Raw genomic sequence first — 18,138 nt, 5'->3', positions numbered from 1 at the left:
AGGTGCTCCACGGTGAAGGGCTGCCAGTTGCTGGCACAACCATTTATAAGTGTGAGGTTCAGCTTCTGTGCATGTGCAGGAGTGGAATATCGCATGAGAATAGTCACACATGGGAGGTTTTGCCGATTTTCCGCAATTTCTTTCCTTTTGCGCATGCACAGAAGCAAAAATATGCCAAAAATCATTGAAATCTCACGTGTGATAGCATCCTCGCGTGATATTTCACTTCCTGCGCATGCACAGACGCATCGGGGATTTCCAACCGGGACTGGGTACCAGACCGTCCATGCAGCAGCCCACTACTGGTGCTCCGGGAGGGAAATCCGGAAACTGTCTGTTCTGACCCAGCTCCCCAAACATGACAAAACCCTCTGAAGTGAACCCAAAAGATTCCTTTATCACGAGTGCCGGCAGCCCCCACAAAAGGTTTCTCTCTCAGGTTGACAAGTTGTCTGCCACATCTCCACCCCCTGCCTTTTATCCTCTGAACTCAGGTGGGGCCTCGCTAGTAGCGGTGGCTCTTCCATTCCAAGGACCGGCTCATAGATTTCCACTGCTCTCCTCTCCTCTGCCTTCTGCGCCTCCCCGTAACAGGCACAGGACCCAGCTGTTCCTCCTCTTCATCATCAGCCACCTGTAGACCTGGGGACTGACGGGGACTGACTCTGCCACCCCCCATTCCCTCTTCCCCCTCGGAGCTCTGAGGTTGCCTTGAGGCTGACCCTGACTCCCATGCCTCCTCTGATTCGGCCGCTGGAGGAGCCAACTGGCCACAACACCGTCTCTTGTTAGCCAAAAGGGCTTATTTTGGGTCTCTCCTCCAGCGATCCTTGCCTGGCCACGGACTGCAAGTACGCCAACAAATTCCACTTCCACTGTCTCTTCGGGAACTGCAAATACGTGTGCAAAACCTCGGGGAAGGCCGAGTCCCACTGCCTCGACCACATCAACCCCAACAACAACCTGGTGAACGTGCGCGATCAGTTCGCTTATTACTCCCTGCAGTGTCTCTGCCCAAACCAGGTAAGCCCCACGGAGGGTCCAGAGAGAAAGAGAGAACAGGGGGAGAAGAGGGCTGGGATGCAGGAAGGACCCATGAGAAATTGAAAGAGGAAGACTTGCCTGTCCTGGCTAGTCTCCAGGTTGAGATGGTCCTTGATTTATAACAGTTCTAGCGACCATTCAAGGTTACGACAGCACTTTGAACACAAAGTGACTTATGACCCTTTTTCACACTTAACGACCGTTGCAGCCTCCTCACGGTCATGTGGTCAAACCGGGTTTTTGGGAGGAGTGGAGATGGGGGGGGGCTTTCCTCACGAGCCTGACCCTCCCTCCCTTTCCCTCCCGCAGCACTGTGAGTTCCGCATGCGGGGGCATTACCACTGCCTTCGCCCCGGCTGCTTCTTCGTGACCAACATCACCACCAAGCTGCCGTGGCACGTGAAGAAACACGAGAAGGCCGAGCGGAGAGCCGCCAACGGTTTCAAGTACTTCACCAAACGGGAAGAATGTGGCAGGCTGGGTAAGCGTCCGGGATGCTGCGACAGGGTGGTGGTGGTGAACGACACACAACACACCGATAATCCACCCTTCACTCGCTCGCTCGGCTTTCCTTCCAGTTTCCTTTCGGGAAAGTTAAGCAGGCAAACCGGTTTTTCAACATGTCGTTTTATTCAACTTAAATTAGTCCCTTTGATTGGCGGCGGCTCCTCCTTGCCCTGATAAGCAGCTGGACCTCAAATATTGAAGTGCCGGGTTGAGGCACCCAACGAAGCCGAGCCAGCGGTCCGTCTTTCCTTCTCCTGGTGTGGGCACAAACCCCTTTTCTTGGATGCCGCTGAACTTTAGATCCCGAGAGGGCACCTGCCCCCCCATTCCTTGCTGGTCCTTTGTGCCAAGTGCCCGGTTTTCGTGGCAAGGCTCACCCAGGACATCCCAGAATAATCACATTGTCCCAGTATTCCCCCAGATGACCCTGGGCAAAAAGGCGGCTGTGCCTTTTCTGATGCCAACTCCCTGGCAAAGCAGCGGCACATCAAAGCGCCCAAAGTTACACGGAGGCAGCGGGCGTGGCTGGCAGCTGTGTTCGCCAGGAATAAAGGTGGGGCCAGCCTCTTCACAGACAGCCCTCCGCGCCAGTTCCTCCAGCAGTTAAAATAAGGGAGCCCCAAGTGGCAGTGCCCAGATAGGTCATCCAGCTGGTGCAGAGGCCGGAGTGTGAGCTGCCTGGCCCGGCCTGGCCTTCCCCAGTCATTCCGCAAGAGTTCAGCCTCCCTAGGGCTATGGCTGCTTCCAGGTCTGCAGGAGGGCACTTCATGGCTGCTCAGCTTCGGCTGCAGCGGGGGGGGGGGGGGGGGGCTTCAAAACTTTTAGCAACCGGTTCTCTGCCTGGTTGCTGGGTGGGCATGGCCATGGGGGCATGGATTACTTGGCCTCCTGCACCACAGCAGGGAGGGGGATATTTTCATCCTCCCCAGGCTCCGGAGGCTTTCTGTGAGCTTCCAGGAGGGCGAAAACAGCCTCCTCTTACGCTCCAGAGGCCCTTCGGAGCCCGGAAAAGGTCCCGTTTTCCAGAGTTCCGGTACTTCCAGGAGGCCTGTTTTTCGCCCTCCCCGAGCCTCCAAACGAGCCTTCCTCTTACCTTGCATCCAGAACGGGCCATGTGGAGACTCCTGGGAGGGGTCAACCAGACTTTATAACTACCAATTCGGTGAACCAGATGTAAAATTAACATCTGGTTCACCTAAACCAGTCCAACTTGACTGAATCCCCTTCCTGATCTCCAATCAAGGCTTTGGTTGGGACAAGGGATATGCACAAAAGCCCCCCCCCCCCCCCGAAGATTGGGAAGGCCGGAAGAAAGAGGTTGATGGAAAAAGCTACTCCATCTTGTATTTCCAAAAAGCAACTGGGTGGTTTCTTTTTCCTTTGAAAACATTTCGCTTCTCTTCCAAGAAGCTTCCTCAGTTCTGGAGAAAAACAACACCAAACCAAGGAAGCCCAACTGCCTTTTGGAGAACCTCCTTTGGGGACAACCATGAGTATCTCCGTTGACTCCTGTTTTGTCATCCATCAGGCACTTAGCCCCGGGGTGACATCGAGGCCCAGCCGTAACCGGGGCAACAGACAACAAGGCCCTGGGCCGCCCTTCCCCTGCCTCTTATCCCAGGAATGCCGAGTGGCTTGGCGGTTGGCCGTCATCCGTCACATTGCTGGGCCATGCAAAACCAGCCGATTGTGATACCCGACACTCACTCGGCTGCCCCAGCAACTGGCGAGCCTTGACCTGCCTGCCTGCTGCCAGTCATCTCCTACGGACCCCCAGCAGAGCAGCAAGGAGGGGGGAAGGGGCAGGGCTGGAGGGAGGGGCATTGCGTGTTTATGGGGGGAAGGAGAGGATTTCCAGAAATGCTAACTGGGCCAATGCCCTTCTAGTGGCAAAGCTTGGTTTGCAAGCTGGCTTATTAAACAGACGTGCATCAATTCATTCATCCTGTTGACCCCAAAATACATCCAATAATTGGGGGGGGGACACAGGGGGCCTTTTACGTCCGTCTTTTCCCCTGGCAACTTACGTTTCAAAGTATCTCTGGCTCTGGAGTGAGCTTTTGAGCTTGTGGTGGGGCGGGAAGATGTGGGGCGGGGGCGAGGGACACGGACGGCTGGTGCCTGTTTTTTAACCTCCGCTGCTTTTTAATTGATGGCTTTATTATGCCGCTACTGACGAGATGTATATGGATTTTGGATTTTATTTGTGTTTTCATTGTATGTCATGCTGAGAGAGTATTTGCTATAAGGCAACCAATAAATCTCCGAAATAATTAAATAAAAGTTATAGCAGGCAGCATCCAAGAGAAGGGCTCCCCCTGTTCTCCCTCCCGCCTGTGGAAAACAAGGAATGCCACTTTTAAGACGGCCCCTGGCATCGGTAATTTTCATAAATTTAAAAACGGCTTTCCAATTAAGCCCTTTAAAAACTGATCAGTTTTAATTTGTTCAACCTGCCAATTAATGAATTAAATGCGGCGGGTTTGACTTAGGTCGTTCAGTAAGTCATTTGGGTGATCTCCGAAATGTCCCCTCTCAGTCTCCCGTTGACCTTCCCAGCCGCCGCAAAGGAGACAGGCAGCTTTGTGTGTGTGTGTGTGTGTGTGTGTGTGTGTGTGCGTGCGTTGCTCAGCCTGGGCTCATCTAGGGCTGGATGGATCCCAGGTCGATCTTCCTTTCCACTTGTGGGGAGGGGAGGCATGGCTCTTGGCCCCCTTGGATGTCTCGTGTACATGGAAAGGCAAATTATCAGGAGATTGTGTGTGGGGGGGAAAGTTTAATTCCCAAATTGTGGAAATGCCAAAGTTGTGTCCCAGCCTCCCCACACACACTGCTGTAGGGCAGAGGGCCTCCGAGGGAGCCTCGGTGGTTCTCCCATGGGCTATGGGGCCTGTTTTCCTCCTGGGCTTGGACCAAGAGCGGCATCCGGACCATCCCTGGGGCGGCAGCCGCTCCCGAGTCCAAGACGTTGGTTGCCGGCTTGTGCGATTTGTGACTTCTCTCCCCCCCCCCTTCCAGGCTGCAAATACAACCAGGTCAACAGCCACTTCCACTGCATCCGCGAGGGCTGCCAGTTCTCCTTTCTGCTGAAGCACCAGATGACGTCTCACGCCAGGAAGCACATGAGGAGGATGCTGGGGAAAAACTTTGACCGCGTGCCCACTCAGGTGAGTCCCCCGGAGGATCGCTTCCCCCCCTCTTCCTCCAGCTTCACAGTTTTCATGGAGGGCAGTTGGGAACATGGGAAGCGGGAAAGCCTTGGCTGTGGGGGCCATCCAATTCCAGCAGCGTCCCCCCCCCAGCTCTTCACCAGCAGCTGCCCCCCTGAAATTGCCCTCGACACATCCTGACCCGCGTCAAAGGGATGGGTAGGCCGGGAGCAGCTTCCCGCAAAGCAGTGAAATCCCCCTGCTTCCGGAGGGCACAGACGACTCACTGGGGGCAAAGTTTGGCCCTCCTGAAAGTTCCCCAGGCCTGGACCCACATATGTTCCGGTTTTAGCGAAATAAAATTCAATTAGAGCTCAATAAATTAAATGCGGCTTAATGGGATTACCATACACCCTCCGTGCCCTTACTGACTTTTCCCTTGTGGGATATTAAAAAGTCGTGATTCCTCGGCGGTTTCACACAGGCCTTTGGAGGGACAAAACGTACTCCCCCTCCCCAAATTTCAGGAGCGCAACGCAACTTTTGGGCTTCGGGCGAAAGCTTGGAATTGTCGCCACGTCTTCGGCTTCTTTCCTGCATTGGGAAGGGCTGCTTTGCAGTGTCAAGAGTTGTGCAGCATCCCCTCTGTTACAAACACACACCCACACACACCATGCAGAGCAGGAGGTTAGGATCCACCTAATTGAGGGGGCGGGCAAAATACCTGCAGCCCCAGGCAACCGTGGCCCCCTTTTCCTTTGTGGAAGAGAGGCCGAAAGCACCAGATTCCCCCCCCCAAAGTCACCTCTGCCCCCTCCGTTGTCTTGCTGCAGGTGGTGGGCCACACTGCTAGGAATGACAGCCACCCACAAGTCAGCAGCCTGGCCACTAGCCCGGCTTCATCAGGGAATCCTGCCTCCTTTCAGGGAGCCCCCAGCCTGATGGACCCCGAGACGGAAGAGTACCTGGATTACGCGGGATGCAGCCCCAGCGCCATCTCCTCTGAGTCGTCGAACATGGACCGCAGTTGTTCCAGCACCCCGGTGGGCAACGAGAGCACCTCGGCAGGTGAGTGTCCTGATGCGCACGCCACCCAGCTCCGGGCTGGGACTCTGCGAGAGGCTGTGCCTTCTGGGTCAGGCAGTCTTCGTGGAGGGCTCCGAGTGGCTTCCCCCTGGTGGGCTGAGGGATTCGTGAAAGAGCCGCGCCAGGTCAACGGTGCCTCTTGAGGGCTCTGTAAAGTCGAGCTGGGAGAGATCCTGGGCCCTGAAGACGTTGCCAGGGACAGAAAGTCGATGCCTTTGACTGAAAATCTCCACCGTTGCATTGATTAATGTTCACCTCCAATGAATCACTCGCAAAAGAGGCCTCTGGCCCAGAGCCATGGTTGAAGGGACTGACCTTCTGGGAGGGCGGCTGGAGTGTCCGACGACATCCCCCCCCTATGCTCCCACCCAGGGGACACTGTGGGCCTCCCTTATGACAAGCTAGGCCCAAGAAGCGGCCGGTCCTTCCTTGACTTCCATTTGGCCATTCGCCCGCATACACACACACCAACGAAGGGACGCTCGTCTTTGGTGCTACTGGTGTGCCCTCTGAGGCTGTTGCCCATCAGTGAGAGATTTGTCTCCTGTGCACAAAAGATATCTCATGTGAGAGTGCGCGCGTGATCTAGATTTTGGCGACTTTCGGCGATATTTTTGCTTCCGCGCATGAACAGAAGCAAAAAAATCGGCAATAATCGGTTAAATCTCGCTCGTGCCAGTGTCCTCATGCAAGATTTCAATTGCTGTGCACGCGCAAAAGCCAAATCTCTCTCGAGGGCGGGTGTGCGTACATCAGGGACGCACAGATGCGTGTGCCTCCCGGAACTTCCAACCGAGACTGTGCACCGGACCACGTAGCCAGCAGTCCATTACCGACAGACGCCCCTTCATCTCTGGACCTACTGCCCCAGTTGGGGTGGTCTGGATGCCCTCATGGAGACTGACCCTCTTCTGCTGTGCTGCTGCTGCTGTTCATCACTCCTTTTCCATCTTCCTTCTTGCTCTGGCTCTGTTGTACCTGTGAATGTGTCCTCCATTTTTCATCATGTGGCTTAACACTTCTCAAGGTCTTACTTTTTGGTCCCCTTTCCTTTTTAATTTTTTTTTTCTTGGTGGTTGTTTTGTTTTGATTTTTTTTCTTTTCCTGCTATTTTTTTCCCTTTCTTTCCACGTTTCTCCAGGCTGCCTGGCTGCTCTTCCTCCTCCTCCTCCTGTTGCTGCCGCTGGTGACGATGTTAGCCACAGTGTACCACCACCGCCATCTCTGCCTCCCTCCTCTTTCTCACCAGCCTTGCTCAGATCTCCCCTCCCCTCCCTGCCCTATCTCTTCTCTCCATCCTGTGTCTCATACTCTCTGCTAAGTGCCACCCTGGGATCCAGCAGGAGCCTTGCCTTGCCCACCGCCAGCTCGACGGGGCTTTCACCCATCCTTGCCAGCCCCGTCAAAAGCGACGTCCCGCTAGTGCAGGATGCAGCAGGTAATCTGATCTCCTCTTTCTTGTAACGCTACCCCAACGTCCACCACCATCCCCCATCACCAGTATCATTGGCCAGCCGCCGATAGACAGGGGGCTCCAGCGCACTTCCAGACTGCAGGCGGCCTTTCGGCCCTCTTCTGGACCGGTTCTGGCTTCCTGCCACTGCTGGGCTCGACCGCCTGATGCTGAGGCACCTAACCGGTCGCAAGGGCATTGTTGCTTTTTGATGCCACTAGTAAAACCTCAGACACTTTCTTCTCCCAGCATTCGATGATCATTAGCAAGAGCCGGGGTGGCACAGTGGTTAGAGGGCAGCACTGCAGGCTACTTCAGCCAACTGCTCATGTAGTTCAGAGGTTCAGATCTCACCACCAGCTCAAGGTTGACTCAGCCTTCCATCCTTCCGAGGTGGACCCAGATTGTTGGGGGCAATAGGGCTGATTCTGTAAGCCGCTTAGGGCTATAAAAGCACTATGAAGCAGTATATAAGTCTATTCCAAAGGAGAATATCTGTAGCTCAGGGTTCGCATGAAAGGGTCCTGGGTGCTCTCTGAGCTGGCTTGTTTTCTTGCAGGCGTTTCATGACCCAAACAAGCCAACATCATCAGTACTAGTGGGAAGGAAGGAAGGAAGGAAGGAAGGAAGGAAGGAAGGAAGGAAGGAAGGAAGGAAGGAAGGAAGGGGAGAGCGAGAGAGAAAGAAAAGGAAAAAGAACAAAGAAAGAAAAAAGAAAGAAAAAGAAAGGAGAGAAAGGAAGGAAGGAAAGAGAGAAAAATAAAAGAAAGAAAGAAAGAAAGAAAAATATATAAATTTGTAGCTCAGGGTTGGCTATTTTCTTGCAGACCTTTTATTTCCCAACTAGGTAACACCATCAGTGCTAGAAGGAGGGAGGAGGGAGAAGGAGGAGGTCTGGGGGATCCTTGGCGCTCTCTGAGCCTGCATGTTTTCTTGCAGACCTTTCATCAACCCAACTAGGTAGCATCATCAGCGCTGGTCACTGATTAGCATTAAATGTGTTACCTCATGAGCGTCCTGAAACGTCTGCAACAAAACATGCAAGCTCAGACGGCCCCCCACCCCCAGGACCCCTGACGTCCACCCCATAGAGGAGGCGCCTCTCCTGGGTCTCGCTTAGAGACAACCCCCTAGACTGGGCTCTATCGCGACTTGCCAATTAAAACAAAAATTTGCACGATGTTAGCCAAATCAAAATGCTGCTCACTAATTATGGGGGAGGGTCTGGAAGTAAAAAGGGGGAGTCGGCCTCCCCATCCACAACATCAAACTCCGCCTTCATTCCCCACAGGGAACACCATCACCATGCCGACCGCTGCGGGGGCCAAGAAGCGCTTCTGGATCATCGAGGACATGTCCCCCTTCGGCAAGCGGCGCAAGACCCCCTCCTCGCGCAAGATGCTGGATGAGGGGATGATGCTGGAGGGCTTCCGGCGGTACGACCTGTACGAGGACTGCAAAGACGCCAACTGCCAGTTCTCCCTCAAGGTCACGCACTACCACTGCACCCGGGAGAACTGCGGGTACAAATTCTGCGGCCGCACCCACATGTACAAGCATGCCCAGCACCACGACCGGGTGGACAATCTGGTGCTGGACGACTTCAAGCGCTTCAAGTCCTCCCTCAGCTGCCACTTCCCCGACTGCCAGTTCTCCGGCAACAGCACCCACTTCCACTGCCTGCGCTGCGGCTTCCGCTGCACCGACAGCACCAAAGTGACGGCCCACCGCAAGCACCACGGCAAGCAGGACGTCATCAGCGCCGCCGGCTTCTGCCAGTTCAGCTCCAGCGTGGACTGCGAAGTGCCCGAGTGCAAGTACAAACTCAAGTGCTCCCACTTCCACTGCACCTACCCCGGGTGCAAGCACACAGTGGTGGGCATGTCGCAGATGGACTCGCACAAGCGCAAGCACGAGAAGCAGGAGCGGGGAGAGCTGCCGGCCATCTCTCCGGGGCCCGAGGGCCTCCCTGCCGCCCCCATGGAGTACGAGGCCCACCAGAGCACTTCTGTCAACCTGGACAGCTCCCTCAACCTGAGCACAGACGCCAAGAGCTCCCTCTTCTTCCTGCAGAACGCGGCAGGCGTGGGGCTCAACGACTCTGTGGACCTCAGCCAGAAGCTCCCCGAGGGCACAGGCGGCCTCCCTTCCACCCCTGGGGAGAGTCTGACCCCTGCCACCAGCAAGCGTTTCCTGGCCAGCTGCGGCAACGTGGAAGAAGAGGACGACTCTTCCCACGACGATGACGACGAAGAGGAGGAAATGAATGAGGAGGACGACGATGAAGAGGACGAGGAGGATGACGAAGACGAGGAAGAAGAAGAAGAGGATCTGAACACCGATTCAGAAGAGTCGCTCCCTGACGTGGAGGGCCTGGCCACGAAAGACATTAGCGAACTCGAGGAGGCTGTTTCCTCCGTTGTGGATCCCAGAGACGCTTCCATGCCTTCCAGTGAGCCAGCCTCGGCCCCTTAAGGAGCAACCACGCAGTGGCGGTGGGCATGGGGGTTTGGCCTTGGCGAGCGGAGAGAGCAAAAACTGCATGAACAGGAGACCTTTGCTGTGTTGAGGGGGAGAGGCAAGGACGAATGCTAGAATGGCCAGCGAGCAGCAAAACCGACTCTATCCCAGGTGGTGTGCGAGAAGGCGGAGGGAAGCACTGATTCTTGGACCATACACACAACACAGAGACACGACGGAGCCGTAGAGGAGGAAAGCAGAAGCGGCAGCAACATCCTGGGGATAGGGTGGGGACGGCAGGAGGACCCATCTGTTGGGGTGTGCACATGTTTACAGGGGGGGCGCAGGCAGGGCAAAGAGTGGTCCTGTGATGCAGACGGACTGACCCTCCCGCTTCTGGATGGATGTGCTCCCCGTGGCAGGAAGCAGCTTGCCCCTTCCGAGCCTGCTTCTCTTCGTGGAGGTGGGAAGGCAGGACGGTTTTTAACCCTTCGACTCCGGTGTGTGTTCATTTGTCCTCTAAATACTCCTCCCATTCTCAGGGAGACCGGGGGGGGGGGGGGGCAGGCAGCTAGCATCTGGCAGGGGATATGAGGAGGGATGAAGAGCGTCAAGTCATATGAAATATAGATATATCTATATATCTATAGATGTAGATATAGATATATATATAGCGGCAAAGCTGGGTTAGGTTCTGCTAAGCTGCGAACCAAGTCCTTTTTGCCACCAGGGGTGGGTAAGGGGGAAATTAGGGGACGGGATGGGTTCCGGTATCACTTATATTCCTATTCCTTTCTTTCCTCTTTTCTCCGGCATCAAATGAACGGGAGAAACGGGAGTCTCAGGCAGCTGGGAATGCTTGGAAGAGGGGTATTTATTATCAGTTGTGGTTTTTCTTTTTTTTCTCTCTTTTTTTTTTAAAAGAAAAGCAAAAAACCCCAAGAGGTGGGGAAAACGCGAGACGGATCGATCCAGGCTGGGAATGAAATATCAGTCGTAATAATGATAATAATAATAATAATAATGTTACTAATTTTTCTAAGAAGGAACTGCTTTATCATGTGAGCCTCTCCCTGGAGCTGGTGGGTCTCCTGGTGGAGCTCAGGGCGTGTGGGGGGTGGGACATTGAAGGAAAGGAGGCGGAGCTCTAAGTAGTCCAGCCTCCAGAGGGTGGGGAGAAAGCCAAGCCACGGGGGGAGCCTGCGGAAAGGGAGAGGAGTTCACCACAAGGCTCTCCCAGTGCCTTGAAGCACGGGACCCTTCAGCCACACCTTGGCTCCGTTGTCGGAAGGGGAGCCGGAGTGGACTCGGGGCCCTTTCGTTGTCTTTCCCTGAGGACCTCAGCCAAGGCAGGCGGACCTCTTCTGGACCCATCTGGGACCAGCACTTAAAAAAATCTTCCCAGTCCAGAATTGAGACCGGGAAAACCTAGCGCTCCAGCCCCCACCCCACCCCCGAAACACCCGGGAAAGTTCCAGGCACATCCCAGCCAAGAAATCTGCTCAAGCCCCCCAACCCACCCCAGAACGGAACAGATCTTGGATTTGCTTGGGTGGGGAGGTGGAAATAGAAAGACCTTGGAGGTCTTTTTGTTTCCAATACTTGACAGCTGAGGTTTTGGGGTCGGCGATGGACCCTTCCCTTCCTGTGTCTTGTGTCTGTGCTGTTGGGCTGCGAAAAAACAAACAACGGAAAACCAGAAACCGCTTTGCAAAGAGTGAGAATGTAATCCAGGAACTTTTGTCAAATTTAAGGCTAGCGAGGAAGGAAAGAGAATGGCAAAAACCGTTTCAGGTGTCCCAGAAAATGATGGGCATGTGGCATCCCCCCACCCGGGTAAAAATTGCTGGTGTGTGTGTGTCTGTGTCTGTGTGTGTATCTATGAGTGCGCGTGCATAACATATTTTTGCTGAAAATGAAAAGGGGAGACTAGTATAGATCTATTTCAAGCTATTTTGCTCTCATCAGTTAGCCATATGCTTACTGGGATTTTAACCTTGGGAGTCTGCCTGTAAGGCAGTAGCTTTAACCTCTAGACCACAGGTTCTCCTCCTCTCAGCTTGTACCAGGGAAGAGTTATATGGGTTTTTTTGCATTGAATCACCCTGGTATACCCAAATATAAGAGGGAGCATACTGCTTCCTTTTTGTCTCTCGGAAAGGTATGGCTAGCTGATGAGAGCAAAATAGCTTGAAATAAATCTATACTAGTCTCCCTTTTTATTATCAGCCAAAATATGGTATGCATATAGAACATGGTTTGTCGGCTATAAAAATTTATCTGCCTTGGATATGGCCCCTGGAGAGGCGGAGAGGCAAAAATAAAGCAGTGTGCTCCCTCCCATATTTGGGTATACCAGGGTGATTTGACGGGGGGAAAACCATTTTATATACATACATATTTATATAATGATATTTAGCTCTCATCAGCTAGCCATACCCTTCTAGGATTCAAAGTTGGGCTGCTTGCCCTGTTAGGTTGTGCTCAGCTGATAAGGGAGGAAAACCTGGGGCTCAGAGGGTAAAAGCACAGCCTAACAAGGCAAGCAGCCCAACTTCGAATCCTAGAAGGCAGTGAAGGGCTACCAATTTTTTTTACTACCACACAGTGGGCGTGGCTTATGCAAGGCGGCCTGCATTTTCTTTCAACATCTTTCAGTGCAAATTGGGTGCTCTGGGGTGGAGCTCCATTTTCGCTACCCCACTGCGTCCCCCCCCTCCAGGCAGCAGCCCACCCCTGCCAGAAGGGTCTGGCTAGCTGATGAGAGCTAGAAAGCTTGAAATGAGTGAGAGAGAGAGAATTGGAGAGAAGGAGCCATTCTGATCACACTCTGAGGATTTGATGAGAAGCTGCCTAGAAAAACAGGCTTTTGCTTATCCACCAGAACTCCTGCCACGATCCATGTGATCAAGGAGCAAGATAATGTTTTTGATCCCCCCTCATGGACAAAACATGGATCGCTCCGTTATTTTCAGGATTTCAATTTGGCCTTTAAAGAGAAACCAAGCGATTTTGTCATATAGTCAGATAGGCTCTCCAGCCCTCCCCATTGATAGCAGATAGGTTTATGGTGTGGCTGGTAAGACAATGCACAGAGTATTGATTACAAGGACCATTTTGGGGGGCCCTGTTCTGCCTTTCTCACAAAAGGGCAGCACCCCAAAAGTCTCCCTCTTGGCAGGACCCTGGTGGGGCTCCAAATTCTGGCCCCATCCACTCTGGACCGTTGTGTGGCTCCCCATCCTCCTCAAAGGCTCAAGGCTGGGAGGACCAAGAGTCGGAGTGACCGTAGCAGGGCCTCCATAAGTAAACTGTCCCCTCCCTTCCACCACAGGAACCTTGAGAAGAGGGCTTGGTGGTCCTCCAGACTTAAATAGCACATGTGTGTGTATGTATGTGTGTGAGAGAGTGAGTTTACAAAACTTTGCAACTTTCAAGCTGTTGTAAATGTTTCTCTTGTGTCTTTGGCAATAAAATCTCCGGCCGCTTCTGGTCAAGTGGCCTTTAGCAGCCGTGGAAGGACTCAAGGGAGGAAGCTAGGTCAGGAAAAGGGGGCGGGCAGTTGGCCTGCCCTGCCGTCCAGATTCGGACCAACCCAGCTAACCCAACCCAGAGTGGGGAAGAGGTTCACCTGAATCACCTTACATCCAAACGTACCTACTATCCCCTTTTCTGCTCAGATGCAGATGGCCGCAGAGGCCTAAACGGTCCCCAAACTTGACAACTTTTAAGACTTGTGGACTTCTGGAAGTCCACAAGTCTTAAAGTTGTCAAGTTTGAAGACCTCTGGCCTAAACGTTCAACTCTCGCCTGGCCTTTTGGGTAAAATTGTTTTTCCACACCTACCCATCCCCCCAAAATTGGACACGTGAAACCCTGATTTAACGGTGCATCTAATCTACTCCTTCCTGTGCCCAGTTCCAGAGTTTGGGGCTTTTCCTCCACTTAAAAATATTTTTTTTGTCTTTAAAAACAAAAACAAAATGGTTTTTTTTGGAAATGCTTTAATCCACCCCGTTCCTTGCTGTATTCTGAGGCGGAGAGTCAATTTCAGGAGAAAAGCACTTAATAAACGCAGGCATTAGTGGGAAATGTGTAAGGCAAGCAACCGGCTTAAGTGCTTGTGATAGACCCGGGCTTGTAAATTTACAGAACAGGAGAAACCAGCAGTTTAGGAAGAGAAAGGAAAATAAAAATAAAATTGATCTATCCGGCAAAGGCACTGAAGTTTCCCCGCTCCCCACTTTCTCAATCCGTTTTGTCACCTGGCCTCGCCTGATGCAATATTGAAACTGAAAATATTTACTCACTTCAATTACGTAATGGATGGGGGGGTTTTGCAAAAAAAATAGAAGCTCAAACCAGTAAATGGCCCAGGAAGGGAGAAATGCCAGAAGGACAGAATCTGGAAGGAGTTGGGTGGCTGATGAATCAAATAAATAAATCTAATAAAGAAATGCCAGAAGGTATTCCGGGCACATGGAGTGTTTCCTGCCCACTTGGTAAACTGGCCGCTTGCAAAGTGTGCCTACAAGGCCCCCAATTCTCACTTTACTACACTGCTTTCTGGTTGAACAGGAACACAGTCCTCGCCACCCTCTCTGCTAAGAAAAGGTTTTTTTTAAAAAAATAAATCAATCCCTGCCCATCTGAAAAAGGAAGCCCATGTCTCTAGGGAGAAAGGGGTGCGTTCCTCCTCCCCTGCCCACCGCTACCCCGATCCCGAAACACACCCACATACATAACAGACCTAGGGGGAAAATTTTTGAGGGAGACTTCTAGCCTTTGTAAAATCCATATTGCACACTAGGACTATAAGCCATTGCTAGCTCATTTTGAATTTTTTAAAAAACATGTACTTTTTCTTTCTTGGTTGTTTTTATTATTTGTTTTTTCCCTTTCTGTGTGGGGTTGGGGGGGGCGGCGAGGGGGAGAAGTGATGCTTGAACTACCAATGCGCTTTTTAATGTTTTATAAATATGTATGTGTATATATATATATATATAAATATATATATATATAAAATATAAAATAATATGTATGCACATATGTATGTGTGTGTATATATATATCTATATGTATATACCTATATATATAGATATATAGCTATATATAGGTTTTGAGACAAAAATAATAATGGGGAAAGTTGAAAAAAAAAACCCAAGATCCTACAACAGGACCGTGTGCTCTGATTTTACTTGAATCTGGTCTCCTCAGCACCTACGTTATTAAGAACTGAATATTTTTCCACTTGAATTTAGTGCTACTAGAAATTTAATATATGTGTTTTATTTATTTGATTTTTTTTTTTTTGCATGACTGATGCAAGGTTTGACATTTTCACTCAATAAAAACTGGAAAAAGCAAAAACAAAACAAAACAGGAAAAAAAAGAAGCTCCCAGCAATTCTTGGCTTTCTCTTTGGTTTGTGATTGTTAACTGGTGACTCGGATCCTGTTTCCAGGCGGTCTGGCTTTTTTTGGATGGGGGGGGAGGATGGGGGGGTTTCAGGCCTTGAGAGCCAAGTCAGCACATGACCAATTTTCCCCCTACTAAGGAGAAGGGGGCAACACTGGGCACCACTTAATTTCCCCTAAGGAAAGCGGTAGACACGGGGAAGGGGGAGAAACATCCCAGATACCACTTCATTCCAGCAAGTAAGAGAGATGGGGGGGAGCACGGATCGTTGGGGGCATCCCCCCCCCCAAGGCATACATTTGTCCCCCAAGGTAAGAAGTAGGGGGACATCCAGGGCACCACTCAGTTTCCCTAAGGCAGTGCTTCTCAAATAATGGGGTGTCCCCCCTTGGGGGGTACGGAGCAATGCCAGGGGGGAGACGCATGACCCCAGGGAATGTGGCTTCACTGTGACTACGGTGGGAGATGAGGAAAGACCGGGATGTTTACTGTGTCTAAAAATGTTGGCAGCAGACATGTAGCCAAATAAATGAAGGCGTCACTTAAACACATTACACCCCAATGATGCTCATAAGCCGCTTCAGCTTTTTCAGTGAAAATATGCCGAATATTGAAAAGAACTGTCCTGGCGGAGAGTTTTGGGGGGGGGAGGAAATGTTTACTTCTTCGGGGGGGGGGGGGCATAACAGAAAACAATTGAGAAACATTGCCCTAAGGAAAATAGTAGAAACAGCCGGGGGGGGGGCACTCTACTTTCCCACCATGCCATGGCTGTTGGGGGCAGAGTTTCCAGGACCCCTGAGTGCAAAGGGCTTTTCCTGGATGGTCTCCCTTCAGCCACTCCACCCCCATGTTGGGAAAAACATAGGGAGGGAGAAGGTTGCCCAAGACACTGATTTCCGACTTAAACCCTCCTTGTATGCCTGGACCATTCCAAAAATGGGGGAGGGGCTGAAGGTTAGTCATCCAAGAATCCCCCTTTGAACTTAGGGGTGCTGGAAATCCCTCCTCCATCATCCATGGCATTGTTGGAGGGGGGGGAGCATAGATTTCGGGGGGGGGGGACGACAGCCTGAGCCCTGGTTGATGGAGGTTGGTTTTCTAGGATTTATACTTGTGAGATGCTCTCCCTCCTCCCCTCCCTGTGTTGGACAGGGCCCAGCCAAGAAATAAGGGAGGGAGGGGTCATATATCTGTGTTCGATATCTGCCCTTCAAGAATTCTGTGGAAGCTCAGCCTTCACATCTAGGACAGTGATGGTGAACGTATGGCACGGATGCTACAGGTGGCATACAGAGCCATATCTGCTGGAATGCAAGCTGTTGCCCTAGCTCAGCTCCAACGTGCATGTGTGTGTGCTGACCAGCTGATTTTTGGGCTCGCACAGAGGCTCTGGGAAGGCGCCTTTGGCTTCCAGAGAGCCTCGGGGGGTGGGGGTAGGATGGAGGGGGTGTTTTTACCCTCCCTGGCTCCAGGGAAGCCTTTGGAGCCTGGGGAGGGTGAAATATGAGCCTAATGGGTCCACCAGAAGTTGGGAAACAGGCCATTTCAGTCATCCAGAGGGCCTCGGGGCGGAGGCGGGGGAAGCTGTTTTTGTCCTCTCCAGGCGTGGGCACTCCCACATGCGCAATAGCACATGCACACTCTTTCGGCACCTGAGGGAAAAAAGGTTCGCCATCACTGATTTAGGACATTGCACGTGGTGTGGGGCACATTGTGACCTGCAATGTCATGGATGGTGGAAACCAGGAACCCCCCCCCCCCCCAAAGCCATTCCCCAGGATTCCTAGGTAGAGGAATCTGAAGTCTACTTCGAGCCATCCCCGATGTTGGGAAAGGCCCAGGCAAGCAGGCAGCTGGAGGAGTCAAGTGAGGAGCCAGCCTTGAGTCCTTACATGGCTGCAAAAACCCAAAGACCAACTTCCCGCTTGGTCCTTGCTCCCCCCCCCCCAATCTGGCTGGGCCTTTCCCAACCCCCAGCCTCTATCGTTGTGGGTGGCTTCCTTGCTCCCCCTCCATCCAAGGACAGAAGTGCGCCCCAGAGCCACACACTCGGCCCAGTCGCACATCTACACAACCCTGTGACCTGGGAAGCTAGCGGAGTCCCAAGGTCGACCAGTCTCCATCAACCAACCTCCCCGAAGAGCCGTCCTCTCAGCTGGGCAAAGGAGCAATGGATGTTGGGGGCAGGACCGAGGAAGCCATCAAAAAGCGAAGACACCCCCCATGTCCCCATCCTTTGTCCTCTTCCAATCACTGCCCGCTAGTTTATCAGAGCACAAGAACCAAAATTCCCGCCCTCCACACCATCTACTTCCTATCCCCAGTGTGTGTGTGTGTATGTGGGTCGGCTCTCCAACATTTACATCGATGTGTAGTTGTGAAGTACACTCCTGTGCAGATTCAAGAGGCCTGGAAAATGATTTTCTTACAACAAGGAACAGGTTTCTGGAGCAAACCAGGTATGCCAAGTCTCTGATGGAAGATGTGTTGTGTATGATTTGTGTATGTGTGTGTGTGTGTGTGTAGGCCTGGCTAATTAGAAACCTTTCACACCCATCTTCATCAGAGGCTCGGTGATGTACCTGGCCTGCTCCAGAAACCTCCGGGAAGGTTTCCAAGAAGTTGGTGTGTCTTTAGGAGGAACCTCTAGAGGGTGGCTACAATGTGAAGGACAAATATCTACCACGAGTGCTAGCCTTCTGTGACCTGGCTTCAAAATTCACCTTGGGTGCTGTGATTGTACAAAGGGGGGGGGGGAGCGACCCAACGCTTACGGTACCCCTTTTGCAACAGATTAATGTCCTACCTCAATGCTACTCCGGAATGGATTAATCTGTAGAGTGGAAGGCCATGATTCAATCCCAGTCAAGTTTTATTTTAAGGAAAAGACAGCTTCTGTAACACTTTCTAATTTCTATAATAATTTTTGCTGGGTTTAAGCCAACATTTCAGCATAAAACAAGGGTAAGATTTAATAAGACATTTCAGCTTCAGGTCATATTTATTATTTTCTTCTGA

The 18,138-nt window shown here is 52.1% G+C and overlaps 1 protein-coding gene across 1 annotated transcript in view; it reads left to right on the top strand.

The window, feature by feature from the left end:
- Nucleotides 1-9,798, top strand: part of CASZ1 (castor zinc finger 1) — a 121,312-nt gene extending 111,514 nt beyond the window's left edge. The window contains exons 14-19 of the mRNA XM_070759712.1: nt 825-1,023; nt 1,354-1,525; nt 4,570-4,718; nt 5,534-5,768; nt 6,928-7,224; nt 8,531-9,798. Of these exons, the coding sequence (XP_070615813.1) occupies nt 825-1,023; nt 1,354-1,525; nt 4,570-4,718; nt 5,534-5,768; nt 6,928-7,224; nt 8,531-9,714 (2,236 nt within the window). The 3' untranslated portion in view covers nt 9,715-9,798. The remainder of the gene's footprint in view (nt 1-824; nt 1,024-1,353; nt 1,526-4,569; nt 4,719-5,533; nt 5,769-6,927; nt 7,225-8,530) is intronic.
- Nucleotides 9,799-18,138: the final 8,340 nt, after the last annotated feature.

This window comes from Erythrolamprus reginae, chromosome 8 (assembly GCF_031021105.1).
Source record: "Erythrolamprus reginae isolate rEryReg1 chromosome 8, rEryReg1.hap1, whole genome shotgun sequence".
Taxonomy (NCBI): domain Eukaryota; kingdom Metazoa; phylum Chordata; class Lepidosauria; order Squamata; family Dipsadidae; genus Erythrolamprus; species Erythrolamprus reginae.
The sequence above is the reverse complement of the archived record's forward strand: the minus strand, read 5'-3'. Positions and strand labels throughout refer to the sequence as shown.